The 26,957-nt window shown below is 36.0% G+C and overlaps 2 protein-coding genes across 5 annotated transcripts; both read left to right on the top strand.

Annotated features, from left to right (window-relative positions):
• Positions 1 to 2,232: 2,232 nt before the first annotated feature.
• Klrc2 (killer cell lectin-like receptor subfamily C, member 2) lies at positions 2,233 to 13,368 on the top strand. Of its 3 annotated transcripts, XM_017321419.1 has the most exons (7): positions 2,233 to 2,582; positions 2,891 to 2,992; positions 3,591 to 3,665; positions 4,129 to 4,304; positions 6,058 to 6,158; positions 6,482 to 6,624; positions 13,291 to 13,368. In XM_017321419.1, the coding sequence occupies exons 1-6, from the start codon at positions 2,414 to 2,416 to the stop codon at positions 6,597 to 6,599; spliced, it is 741 nt and encodes a 246-aa protein (XP_017176908.1). In that variant the 5' UTR covers positions 2,233 to 2,413; the 3' UTR covers positions 6,600 to 6,624; positions 13,291 to 13,368. The 3 variants fall into 3 exon arrangements, with proteins under 3 accessions (XP_017176908.1, NP_001092139.1, NP_034783.3); NM_010653.4 differs by lacking the exon at positions 13,291 to 13,368 and having other exon boundaries at positions 2,414 to 2,582; positions 4,153 to 4,304; positions 6,482 to 6,599; NM_001098669.1 differs by lacking the exons at positions 3,591 to 3,665; positions 13,291 to 13,368 and having other exon boundaries at positions 2,374 to 2,582; positions 4,153 to 4,304.
• A 6,090-nt stretch (positions 13,369 to 19,458) lies between these two features.
• Positions 19,459 to 26,707, top strand: Klrc3 (killer cell lectin-like receptor subfamily C, member 3). 2 transcript variants are annotated; one of them, XM_006506430.2, is made up of 7 exons: positions 19,459 to 19,850; positions 20,159 to 20,260; positions 20,860 to 20,934; positions 21,399 to 21,574; positions 23,341 to 23,441; positions 23,768 to 23,910; positions 24,787 to 26,707. In XM_006506430.2, the coding sequence occupies exons 1-6, from the start codon at positions 19,682 to 19,684 to the stop codon at positions 23,883 to 23,885; spliced, it is 741 nt and encodes a 246-aa protein (XP_006506493.1). In that variant the 5' UTR covers positions 19,459 to 19,681; the 3' UTR covers positions 23,886 to 23,910; positions 24,787 to 26,707. The 2 variants fall into 2 exon arrangements, with proteins under 2 accessions (XP_006506493.1, NP_067353.1); NM_021378.1 differs by lacking the exons at positions 20,860 to 20,934; positions 24,787 to 26,707 and having other exon boundaries at positions 19,682 to 19,850; positions 23,768 to 23,885.
• The last annotated feature ends 250 nt before the right edge of the window (positions 26,708 to 26,957 follow it).

Below are 26,957 nucleotides of genomic sequence, written 5' to 3'. Positions count from 1 at the left end.
AGTGAGGTAACCCAATCACAGAAGAACTCACATGATATGCACTCACTGATGAGTGGATATTAGCCCAGAAACTTAGAATACCTAAGATACAATTTGTAAAACACATGAAACTCAAGAAGAAGGAAGAGCAAAACGTGGACACTTCGCCCCTTCTTAGAATTGGGAACAAAACACCCATGGAAGGAGTTACAGAGACAAATTTTGGAGCTGGGACAAAAGGATGGACCATCCAGAGACTGCCCCATCCTGGGGTCCATCCCATAATCAGCCACCAAATGTAGACACTATTGCATATGCCAGCAAGTTTTTGCTGAAAGGATTCTGATATAGCTGCCTCTTGTGAGGCTATGCCAGTGCCTGGCAAACACAGAAGTGGATGCTCACAGTCAGCTACTGGATGAAACACAGGGCCCCCAATGGAGGAGCTAGAGAAAGTACCCAAGGAGCTGAAGGGGTCTGCAACCCTATAGGTGGAACAATAATATGAACTAACCAGTACCCCCAGAGCTCCTGTCTCTAACAGCATATATAGCAGATGATTGGGAAGAGAGGCCCCTTGGTCTTGCAAAATGTATATGCCCCAGTACACAGGAAACACCAGGGCCAAGAATTGGAAGTGGGTGGGTAGGGGATCAGAGTGTGGTGGGGAGGGTATAAGGGACTTTCGGGATAGCATTTGAAATATAAATGAAGTAAATACAAAATAAAAATCGGGGAAAAATAGGTTCTATGCAGAACTATCAATGGCCAACACAAAATTAACTCAGGGGCACTTTTGGAAATTTGTTACCTCAAATGTTGTCAGGTTTTCTTTTTGGTTTTGGTTTTGTCCTTTCTAATGATTATTATGGCTTCTGGTTTGAGTTTTTTGGGGATTCCTGTGTATGTGCAAATGTGTGTCTCTCTGAATATCTATGCATTTCTTGTACTTTTTCTTTGACTTTTTTTTCTTGTTCAGTTGTTTTGTCCTATTATGAATCGTTTGGCTTTGATTTATATTATATTATTATTTTCATGCCTCTTTGTTTTCTAATGGAAGACAAAAGGACAGAGATTCAGATGGAAGTTGAGAAGGGGCAAGACAGGAAGGTGTTACGGGAAAAGAAACAGTTATCAGTATATATTATACTTTTTTAAAAATCTCTTTCAATGAAAGAGGAAGAAAAACTAAGAATCTCTTGTGAGTCGAAGCTTGGCGATTGTGGTTAGTCCTTTCTCACCTTTATACAGCACGTACTAATTCTTGTGAGATACTCTGAAAAGGACACTACAAAACACCCTTAAAAGAGGACTATTTCCTTTCAACAAGAACCCAGTGTCCTGCCATGTAAAGATGAGATAAGAAAAACTGATTTGAAAATCAGCCATATGAGAATTTCCTGTTCAACCTTCAGTGGCACATTAGTGAGAAATCTCCTTCTCCTCTCTTGACCACAACCTTCAGTGGCACATTAGTGAGAAATCTCCTTCTCCTCTCTTGACCACTCTGAGGCTCACGGGGTAACCTGCAAATTCACACAGTTGTTGCCACCCTAGATTTCCACCACAGACTCACCTTTTGGTGCTCAGTTCCCACAGACTGCCTGTGACCACCACACCTCACTAAAGGAGGCCATGCTTTCTGACAACCCAGGGAGCTTGTCACTGCGTCCTTCTGCCCCGTCAGTTGGGGGGACACTGCAATGGGCAAGTATAAACCAACAGTATTCAATTATAGTACACCCCAACTTATCACTAATTAGAAGTAAAAATAACCTTTGAGAAAAATAGCATTTAAATATTTCAAATATTATTTAATATATATGTTTATTTTGACACAAACCATTTTCCAACATTTATAATAGCCTCACTTTTTGTAATTTCTCTGAACACTTCCAGTAATCTAAGAGATGCTAATTTGATAGTATCTGGTTCATTTTATTAAATTCATATGAATTATTGAATAAAATAGTGAAAATAATTTTAATATATCAACCTTCCTACTCACTATTTTAAAACATTGTTTCCAGTCCTTATTAAATTCAAACATGGCAAAATATATGCACAATTGTTTTCTATTACAGCCTGTGTTCTTTTCTTAAAGACATTAAAATATTTTACGGTGTTATTCCTATGAGAATTGAATCTAATATATAAATTTAGCCTTTTTATTTATGAACGTTTTTGTCTCCCTAATTTTTTTTCATTTTTCCTACTAAAAATAAGAATATTTTTAACCATATCACGTGATCTCAAAATCCAAGGCAAAATTTAGATACTTCAACTATACAAAAGCACCAATTCTTTGGTCTCCTCCCTTTTTATTGCGTCAGGATGTGTAGCTTCTTCAATAGAATCACCACAGCATAGAACACAAGTAGAATTACCACAGAGCCCAGAATTGATATCACTCACTGGTCTACAGACAAGAGTCATGAGTCACCTGCTTGGAACTGAACAGGCCTCAGAACCCAGGAAAGCCACAAAGAAAACCCAGGCGCAGTTCCGTTTCAGTAATGCAGCAGGAGATCGCCTGCTGGAGTTTAGCCTTCAACATGCTTCCCAGAAGCATCTGAAGGCCAGCAGGCATGGCTACTGCAAAAGTAAGTCATTGAATCTCGGCATAACCATTCTACGGTGCCAGCAAGCATGCAGAGGTGGGAATAGACCTCTTCAGGAAGGAAAGGAGCTGTAACTTGACCCATGCAGTTATAATGCAAGTTGTGAACACGGTTTTCATTCAGACATTGTTCCAAGAATATATGAATCATTTTGTTCTCTGAAAATGCGATGATATTTGCTACAGAATGATTGCAGCATAGAGCAGAGCCTGGGGACTGAATTAATCCTGATGCTCTGAGCCCATGAGCTTCTGTATCCATTTTCTCTCTTCTTCCATTTATATCTGCAGATTTTGCATCACCTCCAGAGAAGCTCATCGCTGGAATCCTGGGCACCATCTGGTTTACCTTATTGATTGCTCTAGTAATCTCAACCAGAATTGTTTCTCCATGTAAGCATGCTTTTGAGAGATTATAAGAGAGCCCTCCACTTTAATGACCAAGTGTCTCTCAGGGCTCATTGCTATTAAGAAACATAGCTTTTATTTTCAAGTACATATTTTAATTAAATATGGAATGGTTATTTTAACTTTGTCAGACTTATGAATGACAGGGTTATTATTATAATATGTTTGCTGTTAAGTGTACCAATTACGACTTTATAATTCAACAACACACTTTAGAATACTTCACTGAAAAATACAAATAAAGCTTGTTGGGTTTATTTACACTTTTCTTTTTTACACTACAGATTTTAATCCACACCACCCCCATGGCATACCACTTTTGAAACTTTATTTGTTGTTGTGGAACAAATAAAGTTTTGAAAGTGTCTTCCCCACCATGGGTTGTACGGTAAAATGTTGAAATGTAGGCTTCCATTCAACTAATTTTTCCCAAGTTTTGAACATATTATTTATATTTTACCAACTGCAAATGTAGTCTGTATTATTTTAATTGAAATAGTACATCCACTTCAAACTAAGAAACTAAAATTTGCTATGATAATTCTAGATTTCAAATTTCTTAAGAGTGACTTTAACTCTCCAGATGCTGAACTGAAGAAGCAGATCCACCCCTTCTTGGTTAGAACCCAGAAAGGCTCACACGCCTTGCTCTCCAAAGGTCTGATGTTTATGCACATTCTATTTTTTTTCTAAGTTAAGTCATGCAAAAGTTATATTACTAGGAAGAGAATAACCTAGAAATACTAACACTATGTTCTCATACATATTAAAGGATGGTAATCATTTTTGTTGATCAATAAGAATAAATAATTACATAAAATAACCATAAAACAATCTAAATAATTGGCTTAAGTTTTCTACTGGCAAACTGTGAATTCAGTCTCTTAGAACAGAGAATAAATCAGTGATTATAAGGAAATCTGTACAGAGACAATTTTGGAGGTGTTTGTGTGCTTTAGGTGGATACATAAACACGGACCAGATGTTGACTCTGAGTGTACTTGAGTGTGCATTTTGTTTTCTATGTACAAGCGTATGGGGAACATGGGAATATTTTATACATGGATGTTCAATTTTTACATGTAAACTAATTTTCATTATTAAGTTCATGTTGCCTCTAGATATAAACTACACTCTATCTTCAGCACAGCCTTGTCCTCATTGTCCAAAGGAGTGGATATCATATTCTCACAATTGTTATTTCATTGGTATGGAGAGAAAATCTTGGAATGACAGTTTGGGGTCCTGCCTTTCCAAAAACTGTAGTCTGCTTCACATAGATAGTGAAGAGGAGCAGGTAAGAGCTGACATGTGTCAATCATTGCTTACCCTTTCTTCCTGTCAACATTTGTACAACCAGCTCATATTCTTATGCATGTTTCATTTACAACATTATATAATATTTCATTGTTTTATTTTACAATGTTTTACTTGTATTTGTGTGCTGGTAATAAATATTTATTTGCAATTGGTTTATTTTATTTTATTTTATTTTATGAAAGCCATTCTTGTACATGTATTCTGAAATTAATTTTACAATTTGAATTTACCGTGTAAAAATCAATACATGTACCATAGTTAATATTGAGCTGAAAGTGACCAGGTAGAGTCAGATTACTCTGCGGACATTTTGATGTCTTCCATGTCTCTTCACTCTGCATTCTATGATCATGTCTTCCTGCCCAAAACCATTTTTTCCGACTTTTGCTATAATTAGCTGCATATACTTTTGAGTTTTATAAGACAGGGTTCAGAAAGATATATGCACTATTACATAGACATCGAATACCTCAGCAGTTCTCAACCTGTAGATTACAACCCTTAGTGGAGTAGAATGACCCCTTTGCAGAGGCCACCTAAAAACATAAAAAAATACCAGATGTGTACATTATGATTTTTTCTAATAGAAAATTGCAGTTATAAAGCATAAAAATTAATTTTATTATTGGGGGTCACTTCAACATGAGGAACTGTATTAAAGCATTAGGAAAGTTGAGAACACTGCTATAACTCTTTCATGGTTTTAAAGCAAATCAATGATCCACTTTACTGCATTGACCTGCAGTTTGTTAATTTTCACTGCTGTGTGATATAAGCAAAACATTCTAAAACCCACTCCACCCAATGAATCTGGATGGGAACAGTGTGTCCACACCTTCAAGGACAGATGCATCTTACATGGTTTTTGTACTCATGGAATCCCCTGCTCCAGCTCCCATCCTGATGTCTTTCAGCAGGTGGAAGAAGCACTTCATGTGACCAATTACCCCATTGAGTGATTTCAGCCTTCCCCAATGCTCCTGGCAGATCTCTCTTACACTAGAACAAGAAAGGTCTCACAGCACCCAGTTGCTGTTCTTGGATCCTAGAAGGGAGCATGGAAGGTTGTTTCCTTCCATCGGATGAGGGACACAGGATGTCTTGCAGTTCTGCAATGCCTCATCTTCAGGAGAAAAGCCCTTTCAGCTTTTTGTTTCAGGCCTTCAGAACTACTTAGTTTTGTCTTTTATTAATACTTTCCGAGTTTTCCCTTGTAAGTATTACAGCTGCCAAGAGAAACATTAATGCTATCTCATCCTTGTTGGTAATCCACCACTACAGTGATAGACAACAGCAGGGATCAACTAGATAAGAAAACAATCTTTATCTGTCATATCAATCACTTCTTCAGTAGCAAACCATGAACTTCCTTCTAAAACTGAACTTTGAGCACAATATCCAGAAAATTCCATTTATTCTGTCTGGAAATTTGTTTGAAATCCTGTTATGTTTGTGTGTTGCTAGCATGATTATCTATTAAGTTACATAAATCAATCACCAAATTCCTAAATAATATAAGAAAAATAAAACATATAACTATAAACACTTAAAAGTTAATTCTAGATCAAAATTACACGCATATGTGAATATTTTGGCAATGTAAGAAGTGTTTTCTCTTTAATAAGTTGACTTGTATTCAATAATAACCATATTATGACAGAATACACTAACACATTTAAAAAATAGTGAAAGTCTTCATACTGATTAAAATTCCCTTGGTTCTCTGGTAGGATTTTCTGCAATCTCTTTCACTGGTCTCATGGACTGGAATCCTTCGGAAGGGCAGAGGTCAGGCCTGGGACTGGAAAAAAGACTCAATTTTCAAACCAAAGTAAGTTTTTAAGAATGGTACAATAAGCAAGAAAAATACATAAAGAAACCCTTAAAAGAATGTTGTCAATAAGTAAAGCTGAATTATAGTGTGACAGAATGATGCAGACCTTCATGGTCTGCTCATGTCACTCTGAAGAATGGACTGGTTGGCTTTCATAACAGTTACCTCTTACCACATTTTTAGTGAGGATGCTATTGCTGACTTTCATGACTGCCGTTAGGACTCTTCTTTTTGCAATGACTTTAGGAGTCACTCCTTTGGTAGATTAGCTAAATTTATGCATACATATATAAATGAATTTTGAATATGCACCATTGTAGGATAGCAGAGATTTCCCATGATGAATGTAACTGTGCCATGATGTCAGCTTCTGGTCTCACAGCAGACAACTGTACAACTTTACATCCATATCTTTGTAAGTGTAAATTCCCCATCTGAAACACCTGCACTGGAAGTCTGCCAGGTAATGTTACGTTTCATAACCTGAAAATAGAGTTGTGACTGTGTACACCTAAAAATGGATTATATTATTTATTCTAATTACACATTTCTTTTAAAAACAATCATTAGAGTATAGTAATCACACAAAAAGTAGCAAATACTACATTTGTATCTGAGTCTTTTTGCTCAAGATACTCCTTATAATATTAATTTTTAATATATATCTCAGCAGGCTTTATGCAGAAGCACTGTTACATTTCAAACTTATGATTTAATGCACTTTCATAGGACTTTGTAGAATTGCCAGTTGTATATTGCAACTTCAGCTTCTGTAGTATATTTGGGTCACACACTTTTAGTCAATAAGTAATATTATATATAAATAATTAATGTAAAATATTTAATATAAAATAATTAATATAAAATATATTTTTGTATATATACATAAACATATACAACTACTTCTGTGAATATGTATGTGTGTATACATGAAAATGTGTTCTAAGACTTTTTATCCACTAGATACACTGAGAAGTTTTATTAACATAGTTTCAGTATCTAAGGTCTGTAAAACTTATAAAACTTTTTAAAATATAGACATCAAATATTTACAACTTAATACTTTTTCAGGGGCCTATGTTCAGGTGCGTGGGTGTATTGTTTCTTCTGGGTTTTTTCACTCTCTTTCACACATCATTTACTTTTATCTTTTTGTTTTAATGTGTGTGTGTTTGTGTGTGTGTGTGTGTGTGTGTGTGTGTCTGTGTGTGTATGTGTGTGTGTGTGCATAAAGGCTTACATGGACCTGTACAAAGTTGAGGACAACTTACAGAAATTGGCTCCCTCCTACCATTCAGGGATCAAACTGAGATTAGTATGTGTGATAGCAAACAGTGTTACCTGATGAACAATCTCCAAACCCTTTGTTTTGTTTTGCTTTGGTTTGTTTGAGACGAGCTCGCTCTATGCAGCACAGAATGACATCAAACTGTCAGCAGTTATTTTGTCTCTTGGAGCAGAGGCTTACAAGCCTTTGTTGCCAATGGAGGCTTTCTTCTCTCTTTTCAATGAAAGGGACTTTGGTGTTTATTGAACTTTTCTGTTGGAATATTTTTCTTGATTATAATTTTGTGTAGTTTATTGCTTTCTGCTTTTTGCTTCATTTGTTGTGAACTTCAATTATTTAGCCTTCCTGATTTTAATTTCTTTTAATACATGTTCATATCAAAATATCTTTTCATTTTTTCTTTTTTAATTAATTAATTAATTTTTTTACACTCCATATTTTATCGCTCCCCTGATCCACCCTCAGATTGGTCCACATCCCATACATCCTCTCTACCCACCTGTCTCCACGTGTATGTCCCCACCGCCACTCCACCTGACCCATAAACTCCCTGGGGCCTCCAGTCTCTTGAGGGTTAAGTGCATCATCTCTGAATGAACACAGACCCTGCAATCATATACTGTGTGTGTTTTGAAGGCCTCATATCAGCCGATGAATGCTGCCTGTTTGGTGGTCCAATCTTTTACAGATCTTGGAGGTCCAGATTAGTTGAGTTTGCTGGTCCTACAGGATTGCCCTTCTCCTCAGCTTCTTTCAGCTTTCGCTAATTCAACAACAGGTGTCAGATGCTTCTGTCCATTGGTTGGGTACAAATATCTGCATCTGACTCTTTCAGCTGCTTGTTGGGTCTTTCGGAGGGCAGTCATGCTAGGTCCCTTTTTGTGAGCACTCCATAGCCTTAGTAACAGTGCCAGGCCTTGGGTCCTCCCCTTGAGATGGATCCCACTTCAGGCCTGTCAGTGGACCTTCTTTTCCTCAGGCTTCTTTCCATTTCCATCCCTGTAATTTCAAAGAGGAACGATTAAGGCTCAGAGTTGTGACTGTGGGATGGCATATTAAAAATATCTCTTTTTCTGTAATAATACCTTTGAAGAAATCAATTATTCGTGAGGGAAATTTTGTTATGTTTTCCTTATAATTTTGAATTGTGAGGATATTTAATGATAATATGTTTGTCCTATTATTATTTAAAAATATGCTACAGAATTAGATGATACATACTTCAAAATGTTGGCCATTTATTGTTTGTTTGTTTTTTTTTTTTTGATAAACCAAAAGGAATTTTTAGTGATGCTTCCATGTAACTGTGAATATGGCTACTAAGACTGAAAAGTTTACTTTGCAACTTATTTTATAGTTTATTTTCCTTTTAATTAAGTTTACACATGAATAGCTACAATTTGAACATCTTATGTAAGCATGGCCATGGCTATTCTATGGATAGATCAGTTTAAATACTTTCTAATTATATGCCGAGAAATATTTGCATATTTCTGTGTTAATTTCCCATGTGTATCTAAGAACCTAAGCCTTCTGTGCTCACAGAAGTGAGTATGTAAGTGGGAGCCAGTGTTAACTCTCCAGCTTAAATGTTTTCATAACCTCACAAATTCATCTGCTGGCAGAGGTGTGGTGAGATATATCTAGGTCCCATTCAGGATTAAACTCTTGTCTTCCAATTCTATGTTTTGTTTTGTTTTATTATTTCTTTACTTTTATGTATATAAAAGCTGATGAAATATTATTACTGGTTTGAATGACAATCTTGTCATTATTCAACATTCTTCTTTATCTCCAATAATGATTTCTGTCATCATATGAGAGTACACTATTGGTTCATTTTTATTTTGTTACTTTCATCTTTCCTTATGCCTATGTTGAGAGGTTTATATTCATATGCAAACAAGACAAGACCATGTTATTTAAGTTAAATATTATTTAGCTCATATTTAATGTATTATTAGATTATTGTAAGATGTTATTTCTAAGTTGCTTGCATATATAATTAATTCTAATCTTCACTTAATTTTGAACACTTCTATCCCATAAACTCTACTTTTTCTTCTTCCTTATCTTCTCACAATATTTTTGTTGATCACATTCCATTACATAAATTTATTATTTTAACTTCAATTTGTTAATTTAACTTTAAGTATTCATGTCTTGCATCTTAGACTATAATTCTTTACTCCTTAAAATTCAATAAATCAGTAATTTCACTCTTTTTCAAACAAACAAAAGGTCCATCAATCTTCAACTTTTACTCACTATCCATTCAAGTTTTTATTCTGAAATGCTATGATGTAATTCCTGGATACTAAAGTACATTTCAGTTTGATAATTCACATCAATATTGCACTCATTCAATATCTATTTAAGAAAATTTGAATAATTCCTTCTGCTCTTCTTTTTGCATAGAATTCTCTCATTTAAAAGAAGCATTAATCATTAAATGTTAAAATGTTTCTTGTAGTCTTAGTCACTACTTTTGCTACTTCTTGAAAAATGAACTAATTTTGCTATCATAGTAAAAAAATAAATAAATAAATAAGGCCCATATACTTCCTTTTCACTTCCAATTATTCATCTTTAAGTGTCAATGTTCCTTCAATAAGAACCAAAAAAGTTAAGTTCACAGAAGTGTCCTCAGAGATGACTAATTTGGAAAAATTAAACTACCCTTTTCAAAAGTTAGTTTTATATATATTTAATAAAGTACAAATTCTAACTATTCCTATTATATTAAATCCCTTCACTTTGTTTTTCAATTTTTGTTGTATTATTGTCTGAATGAAGATTTAATAGCATTAAATGCCCAAAGAGTGAAAACCCACAATGTTATATATAATAAAATTATGTTCTGTATAACAGATAAAGGATTATGTAATTTAAAACTGTAAGTCAATGTCTATACTGGGAATAAATATAATTACATCAAATAAGAAAAAGAAACGTTAATGAATAGACCATGGTTTACCTTATTTGCAAGCTAAATCTTGAAGTGCACTAATATGTTTGTTTAACAAAATAAATTTAGTTGTAATAAATTGAACATACATAGAGTCCATATATGGAACACTTAAAATAAGATCTAATTTATAAAAATAAAACATAATGAATAGACATGTAGGTGGACTTATTGTACAAGGCATGTAAGTCCACACACTCACAGATAAGCAGTAGGAGAGTTATAAATTAAACACAGCATTGTCTCTTCAAACAGCGAGATGTATAACCTGTTGTTCACCCAGAAAGCTGGGAATGGAGGTGGTTAACAAGCTGTTGGCTTTTGCACCGTATGACTGAAGCCATATGATATCCTACTCCAGATCCTCGACCTGAGCTTACTTTCTTAGATAAGCTACAGAATCTGTTTTCATTGGAAGATGTCACTTGTACTTTAGAAAGAGTTTCTATGTAGTCACGTCTTAACCCTTGTTGTGTACATGGTGTTAATTTTCATTGGGAAACTTTTTTTCCAAATTGCATTGTGCTTACATATGCCTGACATGACCAATCGCAGTCAGACTCTTGAAGTTTGAATCAACCCCAGCTACTGAGTCATATTGAGCCAAATTTCCATTGTTTCCCTCTGAGCATTACCCTCCAGGCTATGGTGGTTCCAGTGAACTCAGCAATTCATGATTCAGTTAATGACAGTGACATTCTGAGACATGCATCATGACACAGACCCATGTGATGAGGCAAGCTGTAATAGGACAACTGTAGAAGCTGCAGTGTCTTCAGCTACGTAATATTGTGGGACCACTGTTACACACGATTCATTGTTGACCAGAATATTTTCATCGCATTAGTTTGTTTGTGTTGCTGGAAATGCTCCCACTTGCTACGCGAGTGCTGTGTGCCACTGAGGTGCATCCTTAGCCACAGAATGCCTTTAAGTAGCCCATGACTAAACAAGTCATACTGGTGGTTCCAGGGACGGAAATTCCATTTCTGTAGACTTTAGGAAATAAAAACTTGAGTTAGTTTGAGTTCAGTCTTCCAGATGTTCCATGGCCATGACTATCCCTAAAGTGATGGGTAACAGAGTCCCCTTTGCTTGACATTAATATTGTCTATTCTGTGGGTGAGTCTAATGTCATATAACACTTTCAAACACAAAACATTAGTTCTTTTTCTTTAAATGTAAAGACATCTCCGAACTATTGAGCCAGTCAAAATAAAGGATAACATTTCCTTTTAAAGACTAATGGTAATTGATAAAAGCATTATAAAGCATCATAGTGAGATAATGACTATACAAGTGAAAAAATACTATCCATGCACCCCCAAAGCATCCAGTCCTTGACCATTATCACACATCAAAATTTTCAAAATAACCTAAATCATTATTTTAAAAAGTATAAAATGAATATACCTATATTAGTCTTTCAGCTCAATTATATTATAGGCATTCAAAAAAACATTCATGTGAAGTCTTGCTTCATATTACTGATATTTTTATTTATGACTATTTTTATTTGCATGACAGACAAGGAATTTACTCTAGACTACTCCTTCACGTTTTTGTTTTAGGTTCAAATGTTGCATAGTTTTATTCCTGGAACCAACATAGATTTCTATAGACAAGGCTGTCATTGAGTTTGAGACACTACTGCCTCAGCTTCCCAAGTAACGTGGATTACCACCCTAAGCCACCATGCCAGGTATTCTGGTTACTTTTTCGTAGTAAAGTTGACACAAACAGGGAAGAAGGAGTATCAATTGAGAAAGTGCCTCCATCAAATTGGCCTTGTGGTCACTACCGTGGCAGGCTGTCCTGAGAAATGAATGAGGTGGAATGGACCTTCCTTTTGTCAGTGGCAACATTTCTAGCCACATAACCCTGCTCGATGAAAGAAGGCTTGAAGTGGAATCATTGATCAGTGTTCCTTCCTGCTATCTTCTTCTGTCCCTGGTTTCCCTCAGTCATGGAAGTGAGCTGGAATTATATGTTGAAATAAATCCTTTCCTTTCTGAGTTTCTTTTGGTCAAAATATTATTATCATAGCAACAAAAAAGCCAATCAGAATACCACGCTTTCATGTCTTCCTTTAATTTTTGCCAATCTATTGTGGTTTATGGTTCCAACTATGAACTTATGTTGAAGCCAGAAACCTGTTGAAACATTCTTATTTTTTCAGTTAGGTACAGTTCAAGGTTTGAGGATATTTGAATAAAATTTTTGGATCCAGCTGCAACATAAAGAGTGCCCTTCCCACATCTCACCCAGTCGGATGGTCCTAGGTTTGCCGTCCTATATAAGCTTATGGAAGACTTACTACAGACTTACACAGACTTACTACATTTATCTCTTGAAGACATTTAACTGAAGAATAATTCCTGACGTCTCCTGCTGCACCTCAGTCAAGTGACTACACAAAAATTAGCCTGTCTCAAATTACACCCTGTGGTCCCAGAACCTTGAAGGAAATGAAAAGAATTACCATGATTCACAAAACACATATTCTTGTTTCTTTGTAACTGTCAGAGGATGTGCACTCGAAAGTTGAAGTTAAAAACCAGTTCATTATAATTCACTTTACATGTAATAGCCCAACCTCCAAACTGGGTATGGTAAATATATATGCATATACATATATACACACACATAACTTCATATATGTATTCATATACACATGAATATATTATTGCTGTGTTGCTAAAATCTCTACGTCTTTACAAAGCACACATTTACTAAAAATGCAAAAGTCCATTCTAAAAAGAAAATTAGAATTGTAGATGTGGTATATTGTCCGAGTTTTTCTATCCTATTCTGTATGCATGTTAACGCCACTGCTCCTAATTTGTTCTCACTGCTTCCTTTTCTCCATGCAGATCTCTGGCTCCCTTTAGATGAATTTGCAACTAGAATCCAAAGGATCATCAGCTTTCTCTAACTGTCCTGTTCGACGGTAACAAACACAGTTATTGTTACCTATAAGAATGCCTTTTGAATGATTATGGGGAATTTTTCATTCAGAAGGATGGAAGTCTCTGTACATTCTTCTCTGAACAAAATCATCAGAGAACACATTTAATATATTCCTATTTATGTAATTTTGTTAAAAAATCTTTCCAATGTTTATTCTTAATTTTGTCAAAAGTACAATAACAAAATTATTGCAAAGTGGTTTTTAGTCTATGTGCTGTGATTTTGTAACTCAATGTCATGCTGGAAATATTTCTTAAGGTGCTAATTAGTATTTATAAGTGGTTATAATAATTATTGTGAAATTTGGTCTGTTTTAGTTGTGAGCCTAGCCTTTAACAGCTGAGTCATCTATCCAGTCCAAATTTTGGTCAGTTTTGAATCTTTTTCCACATAAAATAGTTTTATTAAATACTTTAATATTTTAATATAAAATAAATTTCAAACTAAGAAATTAACATTTGTATTTTCAGAAATATTAATTGTTTAAGATCTCCTTTATGTTTTTCTAGCTATTTTAACTAAGGAGCAGAACATTAAACCCTAATAAACCCCAGAAAGGTACACAATAATTTTCAAAGTTCCAGTGTTTGCACAGGTTTAACTTTGTCGTGATCTCAGCCTAGGCAAAAGTGATCGTGACTTTCAAAGGAAATGAACCAAAGAATCAGTCAATGAATCTTCACAAATATTTTACAAAAACATGTATTCTTGTACAATATTCAAAGAACATGCTTCAGGTCAAACTGTCCATTGGTATCAATCCCCTCAAAATTTGCTACTGTTGTTATAAGACAAGATTTAAATACTTTTTCCTGTTTCACAGAATGACTTCTGTGCAGAGACTATTTAGAACATGTATAGGATGAGATTTTGCTTGTTTTCTTCATATGCACATAGATTTGGGGATGAGTGCCTGACTTTTTCTATGTATATATTTATTAGTGTGTGGGCGGTTTTATTTGTAACAGGCTACAAGAATGCATGTCTATAATTTGTATGTGCCTGATTATACCTGTGCAAAGATACGAAGTCATTATTAAATACCAATGCTGCTTCTGAGACAAAATTTCTAATCTTTGTTATTTCATTGTCATTGCAGTAGAAAAAGAGTGGTAAACAATTGACAATAGCTGTTACCACATTTGTGTAGAAGGAAAACTTGAATCGGGAGTTTGGTTTCCTATCCCAATAAGAAATCTGCTTTATGTGTTTGGGGAATAGCTTAATGCCTAGCATACTTCGTGTGCAAGGTTGAGGACCAGCATTTGGCTCTCCAGCATCCATATAGATGCCTGATAGGTTTTGTTGTGTTTTATAAAAAAGATGTGTTTTATAAAGCAAGGTATGTGAGGTGGCAGGGGTTGCCTCTGAGGGCCCATGCTGAGGCATTCCTTCCCCTTGAGGTACCAGCAATACCATGGATATAGTATGAAATAGAGTTTGTTTATGGCATGGGAAGGGGAGTTGAGAAGGAAGTAGAGAGAGAGAAAGGCAGAAAAACAGACAGCGAGAAAGACAGGCAGAGCCTAGAAGGAATGCTAACAGATGTGGTCACAAGCAGGTAATCCTCCATGTAGGAGGCAGAGATTAGAGATCACTAGAGTAAGCTGGGCAGCTAGAGCAGTCAAGTCTGTGAGATCAGCTAGAGAACTTGCCTCAATGTAAAAGACGTATAGCGATTGAGTTTCTCACATTATGTGATGCAAAAAAGTTGTGGGCATAGGAAGTCCTTTATTCATGAACAGAAAATATTCAAATTGGTCTCAGTAATATAAAAATATAAATGAAACATTATGAAGACCAAAAGGAAATATGTATTTCACAGATTCATAAACAAGTAAGGTAAAATGTACAAGATTATGGAAAAGTTTTAGGGATGTGATATTAGCAGATAGGGGATATACATTCTTCTCAGGGACAGGTAAAACATCCAAATAGGATCATAACAAAGGCCACAAAGCAAACCTTAAAATATTGAGATAATTCTTCTGTATGATATAGGAGAAAATTTTAATTTATTTACTGCATAGTTATATTTGCATTTTTGTTATCTAAAACTTAATATTGGCATTAAAATATACACAACTACAATTAAGGATAAACAACTAAATAATATGAGTCTTTATATAATATCCTAATTTCTTTCAAACTGACAGAGTGCAATATTGATAATATTGAATACTCTTTCACCCACAGAACATTTTTATTTTTACTAAATCAATTTTTTAAAATTTAGCTTTGAAAGTGAAATAAGATGTAAGTGCTTCAAGAATTTTAACAAAAATATGATATGAGAGAAGGTGCCCTGCCTTCTACCACAGGACAAAGGTAGGCACTGACTTGGCTGCAAGAGTGACTTGGCTACAAGATATGCTGGTGCAGTAGTGGCACAAAGCTTGTGCAAGGAACCAACTGATGATTGGAAATAAGGTCCACTCCACGAGATGGAGCCCTTATCCAACACGGCTTGGTGGCCAAGGACATGAAGCTAGATAGGCAGGGAACATAGGGGGAAACCAAACACTAGTGTTCTGTCAAAGGAATAGCGCAATAAAAAGACTCATAAATGCCATTGTGTTATAGTCATAGTGTCTCAATCAGCCACCTTCAGATCATCTTCTCTCTGAAGCAGATGGGAACAAAAAGAGACAACTAGACAATAGGCAGAGTGTGAGAGATCGTAGAACATGTACCTTAAATGGATGTCTCCATGAAATCCCTCCCCTCTGGGCTCAGGGAACACTGAGGAAAAGCAGACAGAAAGAGTGTAAGAGCCAGAAAGAAATGGAGGACATCAGTAATCAAGGCCTTGGAAACAAAACAGGGCTTGAGTACATTTGGACTTAGACTGTGGTGACATGGCTGGGCCTGCACAGATCTGACACAGATGGAGTCCTAGACCTAGAGGATGAAGTAAAGACATGTCTCCATTTCTAACCCAGAGGTTGTCTCCAGATTTATTTGCCCCTGGCAAATAAAAACATTTTCTCCAAGGGAGTCATACTGAGGGAAAAAAGAAAAACACTATAAACCAGAGACACTGAAACTTATAGAGGAGAAAGTGGGGGAAAGCCTCGAAGATATGGGCACAGGAGAAAAAATCCTGAATAGAACAGCAATGGCTTATGCTGTAAGATCAAGAGTTGACAAACGGGACCTCATAAAATTGCAAAGATTCTATACGGCAACAGACACTGTCAATAAGACAAAAAGGCCACCAACAAATTGGGAAAGGATCTTTACCAATCCTAAATCAGATAGGGGACTAATATCCAATATATATAAAGAACTCAAGAAGATGGACTCCAGAAAACCAAATAACCCCATTAAAAAATGGGGCACAGAGCTAAACAAAGAATTCTCAACTGAGGAATATTGAATGGCTGAGAAGCACCTGAGAAAATGTTCAGCATCCTTAATCAGGGAAATGCAGATCAAAACAACCCTGAGATTCCACCTCACACCAGTCAGAATGGCTAAGATCAAAAATTCAGGTGACAGCAGATGCTGGCCAGGATGTGGAGAAAGAGGAACATACCTCCATTGCTTGTGGGATTGCAAGCTTGTACAACCAATCTGGAAATCAGTCTGGTGGACCCTCAGAAAATTGGACATAGTACTACTGGAGGATCCAGCAATACCTTTCTTGGGCATATATCCAGAAGATGTTCCAACTGGTAATAAGAACATATGCTCCACTATGTTCATAGCAGCCTAATTTACAATAGCCAGAAGCTGGAAAGGACCCAGATGCCTCTCAACAGAGGAATGGATACAGAAAATGTGGTACATTTACACAATGGAGTACTACTCAGCTATTAAAAACAATGACTTTATGAAATTCCTAGTCAAATGGATGGATCTGGAGGGTATTATCCCAAGTGAGGTAACCCTATCACAGAAGAACTCACATGATATGCACTCACTGATGAGTGGATATTAGCCCAGAAACTTAAAATACCTAAGATACAATTTGTAAAACACATGAAACTCAAGAAGAAGGAAGAGCAAAACGTGGACACTTCGCCCCTTCTTAGAATTGGGAACAAAACACCCATGGAAGGAGTTACAGAGACAAATTTTGGAGCTGGGACAAAAGGATGGACCATCCAGAGACTGCCCCATCCTGGGGTCCATCCCATAATCAGCCACCAAATGTAGACACTATTGCATATGCCAGCAAGTTTTTGCTGAAAGGATTCTGATATAGCTGCCTCTTGTGAGGCTATGCCAGTGCCTGGCAAACACAGAAGTGGATGCTCACAGTCAGCTACTGGATGAAACACAGGGCCCCCAATGGAGGAGCTAGAGAAAGTACCCAAGGAGCTGAAGGGGTCTGCAACCCTATAGGTGGAACAATAATATGAACTAACCAGTACCCCCAGAGCTCCTGTCTCTAACAGCATATATAGCAGATGATTGGGAAGAGAGGCCCCTTGGTCTTGCAAAATGTATATGCCCCAGTACACAGGAAACACCAGGGCCAAGAATTGGAAGTGGGTGGGTAGGGGATCAGAGTGTGGTGGGGAGGGTATAAGGGACTTTCGGGATAGCATTTGAAATATAAATGAAGTAAATACAAAATAAAAATCGGGGAAAAATAGGTTCTATGCAGAACTATCAATGGCCAACACAAAATTAACTCAGGGGCACTTTTGGAAATTTGTTACCTCAAATGTTGTCAGGTTTTCTTTTTGGTTTTGGTTTTGTCCTTTCTAATGATTATTATGGCTTCTGGTTTGAGTTTTTTGGGGATTCCTGTGTATGTGCAAATGTGTGTCTCTCTGAATATCTATGCATTTCTTGTACTTTTTCTTTGACTTTTTTTTCTTGTTCAGTTGTTTTGTCCTATTATGAATCGTTTGGCTTTGATTTATATTATATTATTATTTTCATGCCTCTTTGTTTTCTAATGGAAGACAAAAGGACAGAGATTCAGATGGAAGTTGAGAAGGGGCAAGACAGGAAGGTGTTACGGGAAAAGAAACAGTTATCAGTATATATTATACTTTTTTAAAAATCTCTTTCAATGAAAGAGGAAGAAAAACTAAGAATCTCTTGTGAGTCGAAGCTTGGCGATTGTGGTTAGTCCTTTCTCACCTTTATACAGCACGTACTAATTCTTGTGAGATACTCTGAAAAGGACACTACAAAACACCCTTAAAAGAAGACTATTTCCTTTCAACAAGAACCCAGTGTCCTGCCATGTAAAGATGAGATAAGAAAAACTGATTTGAAAATCAGCCATATGAGAATTTCCTGTTCAACCTTCAGTGGCACATTAGTGAGAAATCTCCTTCTCCTCTCTTGACCACAACCTTCAGTGGCACATTAGTGAGAAATCTCCTTCTCCTCTCTTGACCACTCTGAGGCTCACGGGGTAACCTGCAAATTCACACAGTTGTTGCCGCCCTAGATTTCCACCACAGACTCACCTTTTGGTGCTCAGTTCCCACAGACTGCCTGTGACCACCACACCTCACTAAAGGAGGCCATGCTTTCTGACAACCCAGGGAGCTTGTCACTGCGTCCTTCTGCCCCGTCAGTTGGGGGGACACTGCAATGGGCAAGTATAAACCAACAGTATTCAATTATAGTACACCCCAACTTATCACTAATTAGAAGTAAAAATAACCTTTGAGAAAAATAGCATTTAAATATTTCAAATATTATTTAATATATATGTTTATTTTGACACAAACCATTTTCCAACATTTATAATAGCCTCACTTTTTGTAATTTCTCTGAACACTTCCAGTAATCTAAGAGATGCTAATTTGATAGTATCTGGTTCATTTTATTAAATTCATATGAATTATTGAATAAAATAGTGAAAATAATTTTAATATATCAACCTTCCTACTCACTATTTTAAAACATTGTTTCCAGTCCTTATTAAATTCAAACATGGCAAAATATATGCACAATTGTTTTCTATTACAGCCTGTGTTCTTTTCTTAAAGACATTAAAATATTTTACGGTGTTATTCCTATGAGAATTAAATCTAATATATAAATTTAGCCTTTTTATTTATGAACTTTTTTGTCTCCCTAATTTTTTTTTCATTTTTCCTACTAAAAATAAGAATATTTTTAACCATATCACGTGATCTCAAAATCCAAGGCAAAATTTAGATACTTCAACTATACAAAAGCGCCAATTCTTTGGTCTCCTCCCTTTTTATTGTGTCAGAATGTGTAGCTTCTTCAATAGAATCACCACAGCATAGAACACAAGTAGAATTACCACAGAGCCCAGAATTGATATCACTCACTGGTCTACAGACAAGAGTCATGAGTCACCTGCTTGGAACTGAACAGGCCTCAGAACCCAGGAAAGCCACAAAGAAAACCCAGGCGCAGCTCCGTTTCAGTAATGCAGCAGGAGATCGCCTGCTGGAGTTTAGCCTTCAACATGCTTCCCAGAAGCATCTGAAGGCCAGCAGGCATGGCTACTGCAAAAGTAAGTCATTGAATCTCGGCATAACCATTCTACGGTGCCAGCAAGCATGCAGAGGTGGGAATAGACCTCTTCAGGAAGGAAAGGAGCTGTAACTTGACCCATGCAATTATAATGCAAGTTGTGAACACGGTTTTCATTCAGACATTGTTCCAAGAATATATGAATCATTTTGTTCTCTGAAAATGCGATGATATTTGCTACAGAATGATTGCAGCATAGAGCAGAGCCTGGGGACTGAATTAATCCTGATGCTCTGAGCCCATGAGCTTCTGTATCCATTTTCTCTCTTCTTCCATTTATATCTGCAGATTTTGCATCACCTCCAGAGAAGCTCATCGCTGGAATCCTGGGCACCATCTGGTTTACCTTATTGATTGCTCTAGTAATCTCAACCAGAATTGTTTCTCCATGTAAGCATGCTTTTGAGAGATTATAAGAGAGCCCTCCACTTTAATGACCAAGTGTCTCTCAGGGCTCATTGCTATTAAGAAACATAGCTTTTATTTTCAAGTACATATTTTAATTAAATATGGAATGGTTATTTTAACTTTGTCAGACTTATGAATGACAGGGTTATTATTATAATATGTTTGCTGTTAAGTGTACCAATTACGACTTTATAATTCAACAACACACTTTAGAATACTTCACTGAAAAATACAAATAAAGCTTGTTGGGTTTATTTACACTTTTCTTTTTTACACTACAGATTTTATTCCACACCACCCCCATGGCATACCACTTTCGAAACTTTATTTGTTGTTGTGGAACAAATAAAGTTTTGGAAGTGTCTTTCCCACCATGGGTTGCACGGTAAAGATGTTGAAATGTAGGCTTCCATTTAACTAATTTTTCCCAAGTTTTGAACATATTATTTATATTTTACCAACTGCAAATGTAGTCTGTATTATTTTAATTGAAATAGTACATCCACTTCAAACTAAGAAACTAAAATTTGCTATGATAATTCTAGATTTCAAATTTCTTAAGAGTGACTTTAACTCTCCAGATGCTGAACTGAAGAAGCAGATCCACCCCTTCTTGGTTAGAACCCAGAAAGGCTCACACGTCTTGCTCTCCAAAGGTCTTATGTTTATGCACATTCTATTTTGTCTCTAAGTTAAGACATGCAAAAGTTATATTACTAGGAAGAGAATAATCTAGAAATACTAACACTATATTCTCATACATATTAAAGGATGGTAATCATTTTTGTTGATCAACAAGAATAAATAATTACATAAAATAACCATAAAACAATCTAAATAATTGGCTTAAGTTTTCTACTGGCAAACTATGAATTCAGTCTCTTAGAACAGAGAATAAATTAGTGGTTATAAGGAAATCTGTACAGAGACAATTTTGGAGGTGTTTGTGTGCTTTAGGTGGATACATAAACTACGGACCAGAGGTTGACTCTGAGTGTACTTGAGTGTGCATTTTGTTTTCTATGTACAAGCGTATGGGGTACATGGGAATATTTTATACATGGATGTTCAAATTGTACATGTAAACTAATTTTCATTATTAAGTTCATTTTGATTCCAGATATAAACCACAGTCTATCTTCAGCACAAACTTATGCTCTTTGTCCAAAGGAATGGATCTTATATTCTCACAATTGTTATTACATTGGCATGGAAAGAAAATCTTGGAATGACAGTTTGGTGTCCTGCATTTCCAAAAACTGTAGTCTGCTTTATATAGACAGTGAAGAGGAGCAGGTAAAAGCTGACATGTGTAAACCATTGCTTCTTGTCAATGTGATGTTCGTAGAGCCTACCCATGTTATTTGTTTTCGAAAAAAAAACAGGCTTTCTCTGTGTAGTCTTGTCTGTTCTGGAACTTATTCTGTAGACCAGGCTGGCCTCAAAGTCACAGAGATCTGCCTGCTTCTCCCTCCTGAATTGTGATATTAAAGGTGTGTGTGACCACCGACTTGGTTGCTCCTATTCTTATACATGCCTTATTTATTTACAACACTATATAATATTTTGTTGTCTTATTTGTTTTTGTGTTCTGATAGCAAATATTTACTTCCAGTTCTTGATTTTATGGAACCCATTCTTGCACAAGTGTTTTTAGCCTGAAATAAACTTTTCCATTTAGTTTTACTGTAAATGAAAAAAGAAATCTCTATAAGTACTGATGATTCAGAGTGATAGGCAGAGGTAGTTATAGTCAGATGACTTGACAGATGTATCCATTTCCTCCAAGACCCTCCCCTATGCATTCTCTTATCAGGCCTTTTCGCCCAAAACAATTTTCCTGACTTTTGCTTTCAGAAATTATCTTTGCTGTAGAGCTGTATGTGAGTAGAATCACGCTAGATGCATTTTTATCTTGCTACCTTTGCCTCTCTGATGGTGTTTGGAGCAGCTCATCCACATTATTGCCCTGATATCTGCAGCTTGCTATCACTTCTGTATTGTGTTAGTATTCCATTCTGAAACCCGTTTTCTTGTGTGACATCTCTTGGGCACAAAGCCTTTCTACACATGACATTTATCTGTACCACAGCCATACCCTGGAATCCTTTCGTGAGAACACATGACATTTATCTGTACCACAGCCATACCCTGCAATCCTTTCGTGAGAAAAACATCCAATTTCTCTGGTTAACCATGCTTACCATTTCTTGTAAGATGTGACCCTGGCCCATGAGGGATAACAGATCCCACAGTCTAGCACTTTTAGTCTTATCTGTGGTTTCTGGTGAGAATCCTTTCCACACTGGAAGGATGAACTTATAGGACCCACCTGCAGTAGAATGGGTGCTTGAGGACACCATGTAAGATCATTTCCTTCTGTCATGTAAGGGACAAAAGATGCCTGCCTCTCTATCATCCCTCATCTTCAAGTACGAAACCCTTTCAACTTTTTATTTCTGGACTTCCCAATTCATTGCTTATGCTTTTCATGATTATTTTCTAATTTAATTCTTCTTTTATCACAGTAGCCAAGAGAAACATTAATATTATTGCATATTGATGCATCAGAACACTCACAAACAACAACTCTTAGCTACAGAATAATACAGTCCCCAGAAAACAAAATTTCATGTACTACATTACTCAGTTCTTCAGTAACAATGCATTAATTTTCTTCTAAAACCAAACTCTAAGGAAGAGTAGAAAATAAATTGATTTGGGCACAGCATCCAGAGAATTTCATGCATAGTATCTGAAATTTTATTTAAACCCTTGCTATGTGTATATTGTTAGCATGAATAACTATTAAATTACAAAACTTAATAACTGTGTTTCCCACTAATAAAGAAATAAAAATTCTAACTATAAGCATTTAAAAGTTAATTCTAAATCAAAATTGCACATATATGTGAATGTTTTGGCAATGTAAGAAGTGTTCTCACTTTAATAACTTGATTTATATTCAATAATAACTATATTATGACAGAATACACTAACACATTTTTAAAAAATAATAAAAAAGCCTTCATGATGATAGAAGTCCCTTGCTTCTCTGGTAGGACTTTCTGCAATCCCTTTCACTGGTCTCATGGACTGGAATCCTTCGGAAGGGCAGAGGTCAGCCCTGGGTCTGGAAAAAAGACTCAACTTTCAAACCAAAGTAAGTTATCATGAAAGATACAGTAGACACGAAAAAAAATATAGAAAGAAAGCCTCAGAAGAATATTTTCAACAAATGAAGCTGAATTATAGACAGGCAAAATGATGCTGACTTTCATGATCTGCTCATGTGACTCTAGAGAATGGACTGCTTGGCTTTCATAACAGTTACCTATTACCACATTTTTAGTGAGGATGCTATTGCTGACATTCATGACTTGTTGTAAGACTCTTCTTTTTGCAATGACTTTAGGAGTCACTCCTTTGGTAGATTAGCTAAATTTATGCATACATATATAAATGAATTTTGTATTTGCACCATTGTAGGATAGCAGAGATTCTCCATGATGAATGTAACTGTGCCATGATGTCAGCTTCTGGTCTCACAGCAGACAGCTGTACAACTTTACATCCATATCTTTGTAAGTGTAAATTCCCCATCTGAAACACCCGCACTGGAAGTCTGCCAGGTAATGTTACATTTCATAACCTGAAAATAGAGTTGTGACTGTGTATACATTAAAGTGAATTATATTATTTTTTCTAATGACACATTTCTTTCAAAAACAAGCATTGGAGTATAGTAAGCCCACAAAAAGTAGCAAATACTACATTTGTATCTGAGTCTTTTTGCTCAAGATACTCTTTATAATATTAATTTTTAACAGATTTTATATATATACATGTATGTGTGTGTATACGCATACATCTGTAGATACTTTGTGAAGAAGCATATTTCAAGCTTACATTTCAATGCACTGTAGTAGAACTTTGTAAAAGTGCTTTGTAGAATTGCCAGTTATATATTGCAAATTCAGCTCCTTGAGTATGTTTAGGTTACTCATTTGTTATCTACATTTTCATATATGTGTGTGTTTGTATATACATACAAATGTGTGTTTTAAGACCCTTTTGTCTCATAGATATATTTAAATGTTTTCTTAGTATAATTTCAATATCTAAGGTATGTAAAAGTTAAAAAGAAATGTTTTTATTAATATAGACATCAAATATTTACAGCTTCTTAATATCTTTCCAAGGACCTTTAATCATCTTCATATGTCTTTTGTTTCGTTTACCTATGTCCTTTTGGTTTTGTGTGTGTTTGTGTGTCTGTACCCATGTACATGCATATGAGTACACACACATGCCATTGAGTATTCACAGAGGTCAGAGGGCACCTTACCGAAGTTAAAAGGCAGTTGGTTACATCTATATTGCTCATGCTACTATTGCATGAAAGGGCACACTTTGCCTGTCATGACGATATCATTAACACAGAGGTTCTTAGTTTAGCAGGGTCACTGGTGACAGTTTTACCCAATGGCCTGCATATTGCCTTTCAGGACTACATGATATCCAGAAAAAATGAAGTTTCCTGGAAACCCAGCTTGATTTCCATATGCCCTGCCACTAGAGCATCTGGAGTGTGAGGTCTTCAGAAATACGAAGTTATCATCTAGTTCTGGTATATAGCCAATACCCATTGCAATAACCTCTATAATGTGTGAGTCTTCAGGAACCGCCCTATCAATAATGTGAAGTGAGGTAATTCCACTTCACTGGAATTATCATTCCATAACCAAATGTTTCAGATATCCCCTGTGTACCATCTCTTCTGTTTAAATGTGTTAACTGCTATTTTGATTTTCATAGACACAAGCTGTAGGATTTTTTTCTCAACTATCTTGTTAAGCACCATCTGAATATGACCCAACCATAAAACTTCAAAGAATTTCCACTGCTTGGGCCCTGTACCCTGTGCAGATTAAGATTTGTCTTTCTTATCCTCTGCGTATATACACAATTTCATTGAGATGTTCCTCTAAATCTTTAAAATATTCAGCCATCAATCTCCACTCCAAGGCACTACCAAATGGGCTTGGAATTCAGAATGGAAGGAGATTCAAAGACAAAACAAAACAATAGAATTTCAACTCCCCATGAATAGATCCTACCACTTACAGCAAATGACTTTTTACAACAAATGACAAATGTCAGGTATAGTAACATGGATGGAGGTGTCATGATATACTGTGCTCTGTAATCCACAGTCATTCTCATTGATTCATCTAGCTTCATGTTTCACCCTCAGGTAAAAGTTACCAAAAATGTTATGATGCTATTTATTGACATCTGCACCCCCAACCTATTTCTTGCTTGGGAAAAAGGAACACAGTATACAGGGTTGGAAAACCAACTATCTTTCCATTTGTACTATTCTCTCAATATATCTATACACTGTTGTCCATTGCCTGTAAATCTACTGTAACACATCAGAATCCAAGATACCTGGACCCAGCCCCAACCCTGAAACAGTTGTCTGATTCTTAATAGAATCCCTATAAATCTACAATTGAACCTTGGACCTCTAGGCACCCTGCATGATCCTAATCTGTAGGCAACTTTGGCCATGCCATTACAGAAATGGCTAAGAATGTCTCCCAGAAAACAAACTCTTCCTTCAGAGCAATAGTTGCAGTGAGGGCCATAGGCACTCAATGTTTACTAAGGAGTAGTTGTTCAGTCTTTGAAGCCTATCAGGTCTATAAGCATAACATTTGGCTTTCTGTCAAGTTTATCCTTAGGAACTCAAGCTCAAACAAAATCTTGTTTCATCAGCTTTTAAGTGATCTGGAAATAACCTTTCCCCTCCCACCCATCAAGCCTCCTCCATCATCATATCAAATTTTCCTGCTTAATCATAGGGCACCTTCTGCATGTCTTAGTAATTGCCACTGCAGCTAGGAATCATATTCTATTGCACAAAGGGAAGCCTGATTCCTTTGGAATTGTCTTCACAGATACACCACTCTCAGACAGCTCAACCTCAGCTGTGTTTTATTACCCATACAATGGGTATTCTCCCACCCATTTGGGTTCTGTTGGGTCTGTTTGAGCATCATTTGTTACATTGGTTTTCCTCAGAAGACACACAGAAATGCCTATTTAGTCAAGAATTCATACGAAGAGACCAAAGAAGCTTCTTAAAGGAGACAGAAGAGGATGTTGTATTTCCTGAAGCTGGACTTTCTGGCTACTGTTAGCTGCCTGACATGAGTGCTGCAAGCTGAACCCAGATCATTTGCAAAAGCAATGAAGTGTTCTTAAGCACTGATCCATCTTCAGGCTCAGATATTTTCAGGAATAATCAGTGTTGCTATGTTTATTTTATATGTGTACACTTTTTGCAAGTGTACTGAAAATACTTTGAGAGTTAATTTAATTGAATTTTATGTGTCTCTCCTTTCTGTCATAACTCTGGTGCTTAGAAAGTAATTTAATTGAAAAAGTATTATATTAAATAATAAAGTAATAAGAATTAAAAAGATAAGGTTTTCCTGAATCAACATTCTTGTTATTGGGAAATTGAGCATGTGCCTTAGTAATTTAACAGTGATTAGGGGACTGTAGTTTATTTAAAACATGGAAAAATTATTGACAAAATAATTTAATGGATTTTGGTTTTATATGAGATATGTCTTATAACATGTCTTTTAATTTTGGTATCCAAATT

This window comes from Mus musculus, chromosome 6 (assembly GCF_000001635.26).
Source record: "Mus musculus strain C57BL/6J chromosome 6, GRCm38.p6 C57BL/6J".
NCBI classification, from domain to species: Eukaryota; Metazoa; Chordata; class Mammalia; order Rodentia; family Muridae; genus Mus; species Mus musculus.
The sequence above is the reverse complement of the archived record's forward strand: the minus strand, read 5'-3'. Positions and strand labels throughout refer to the sequence as shown.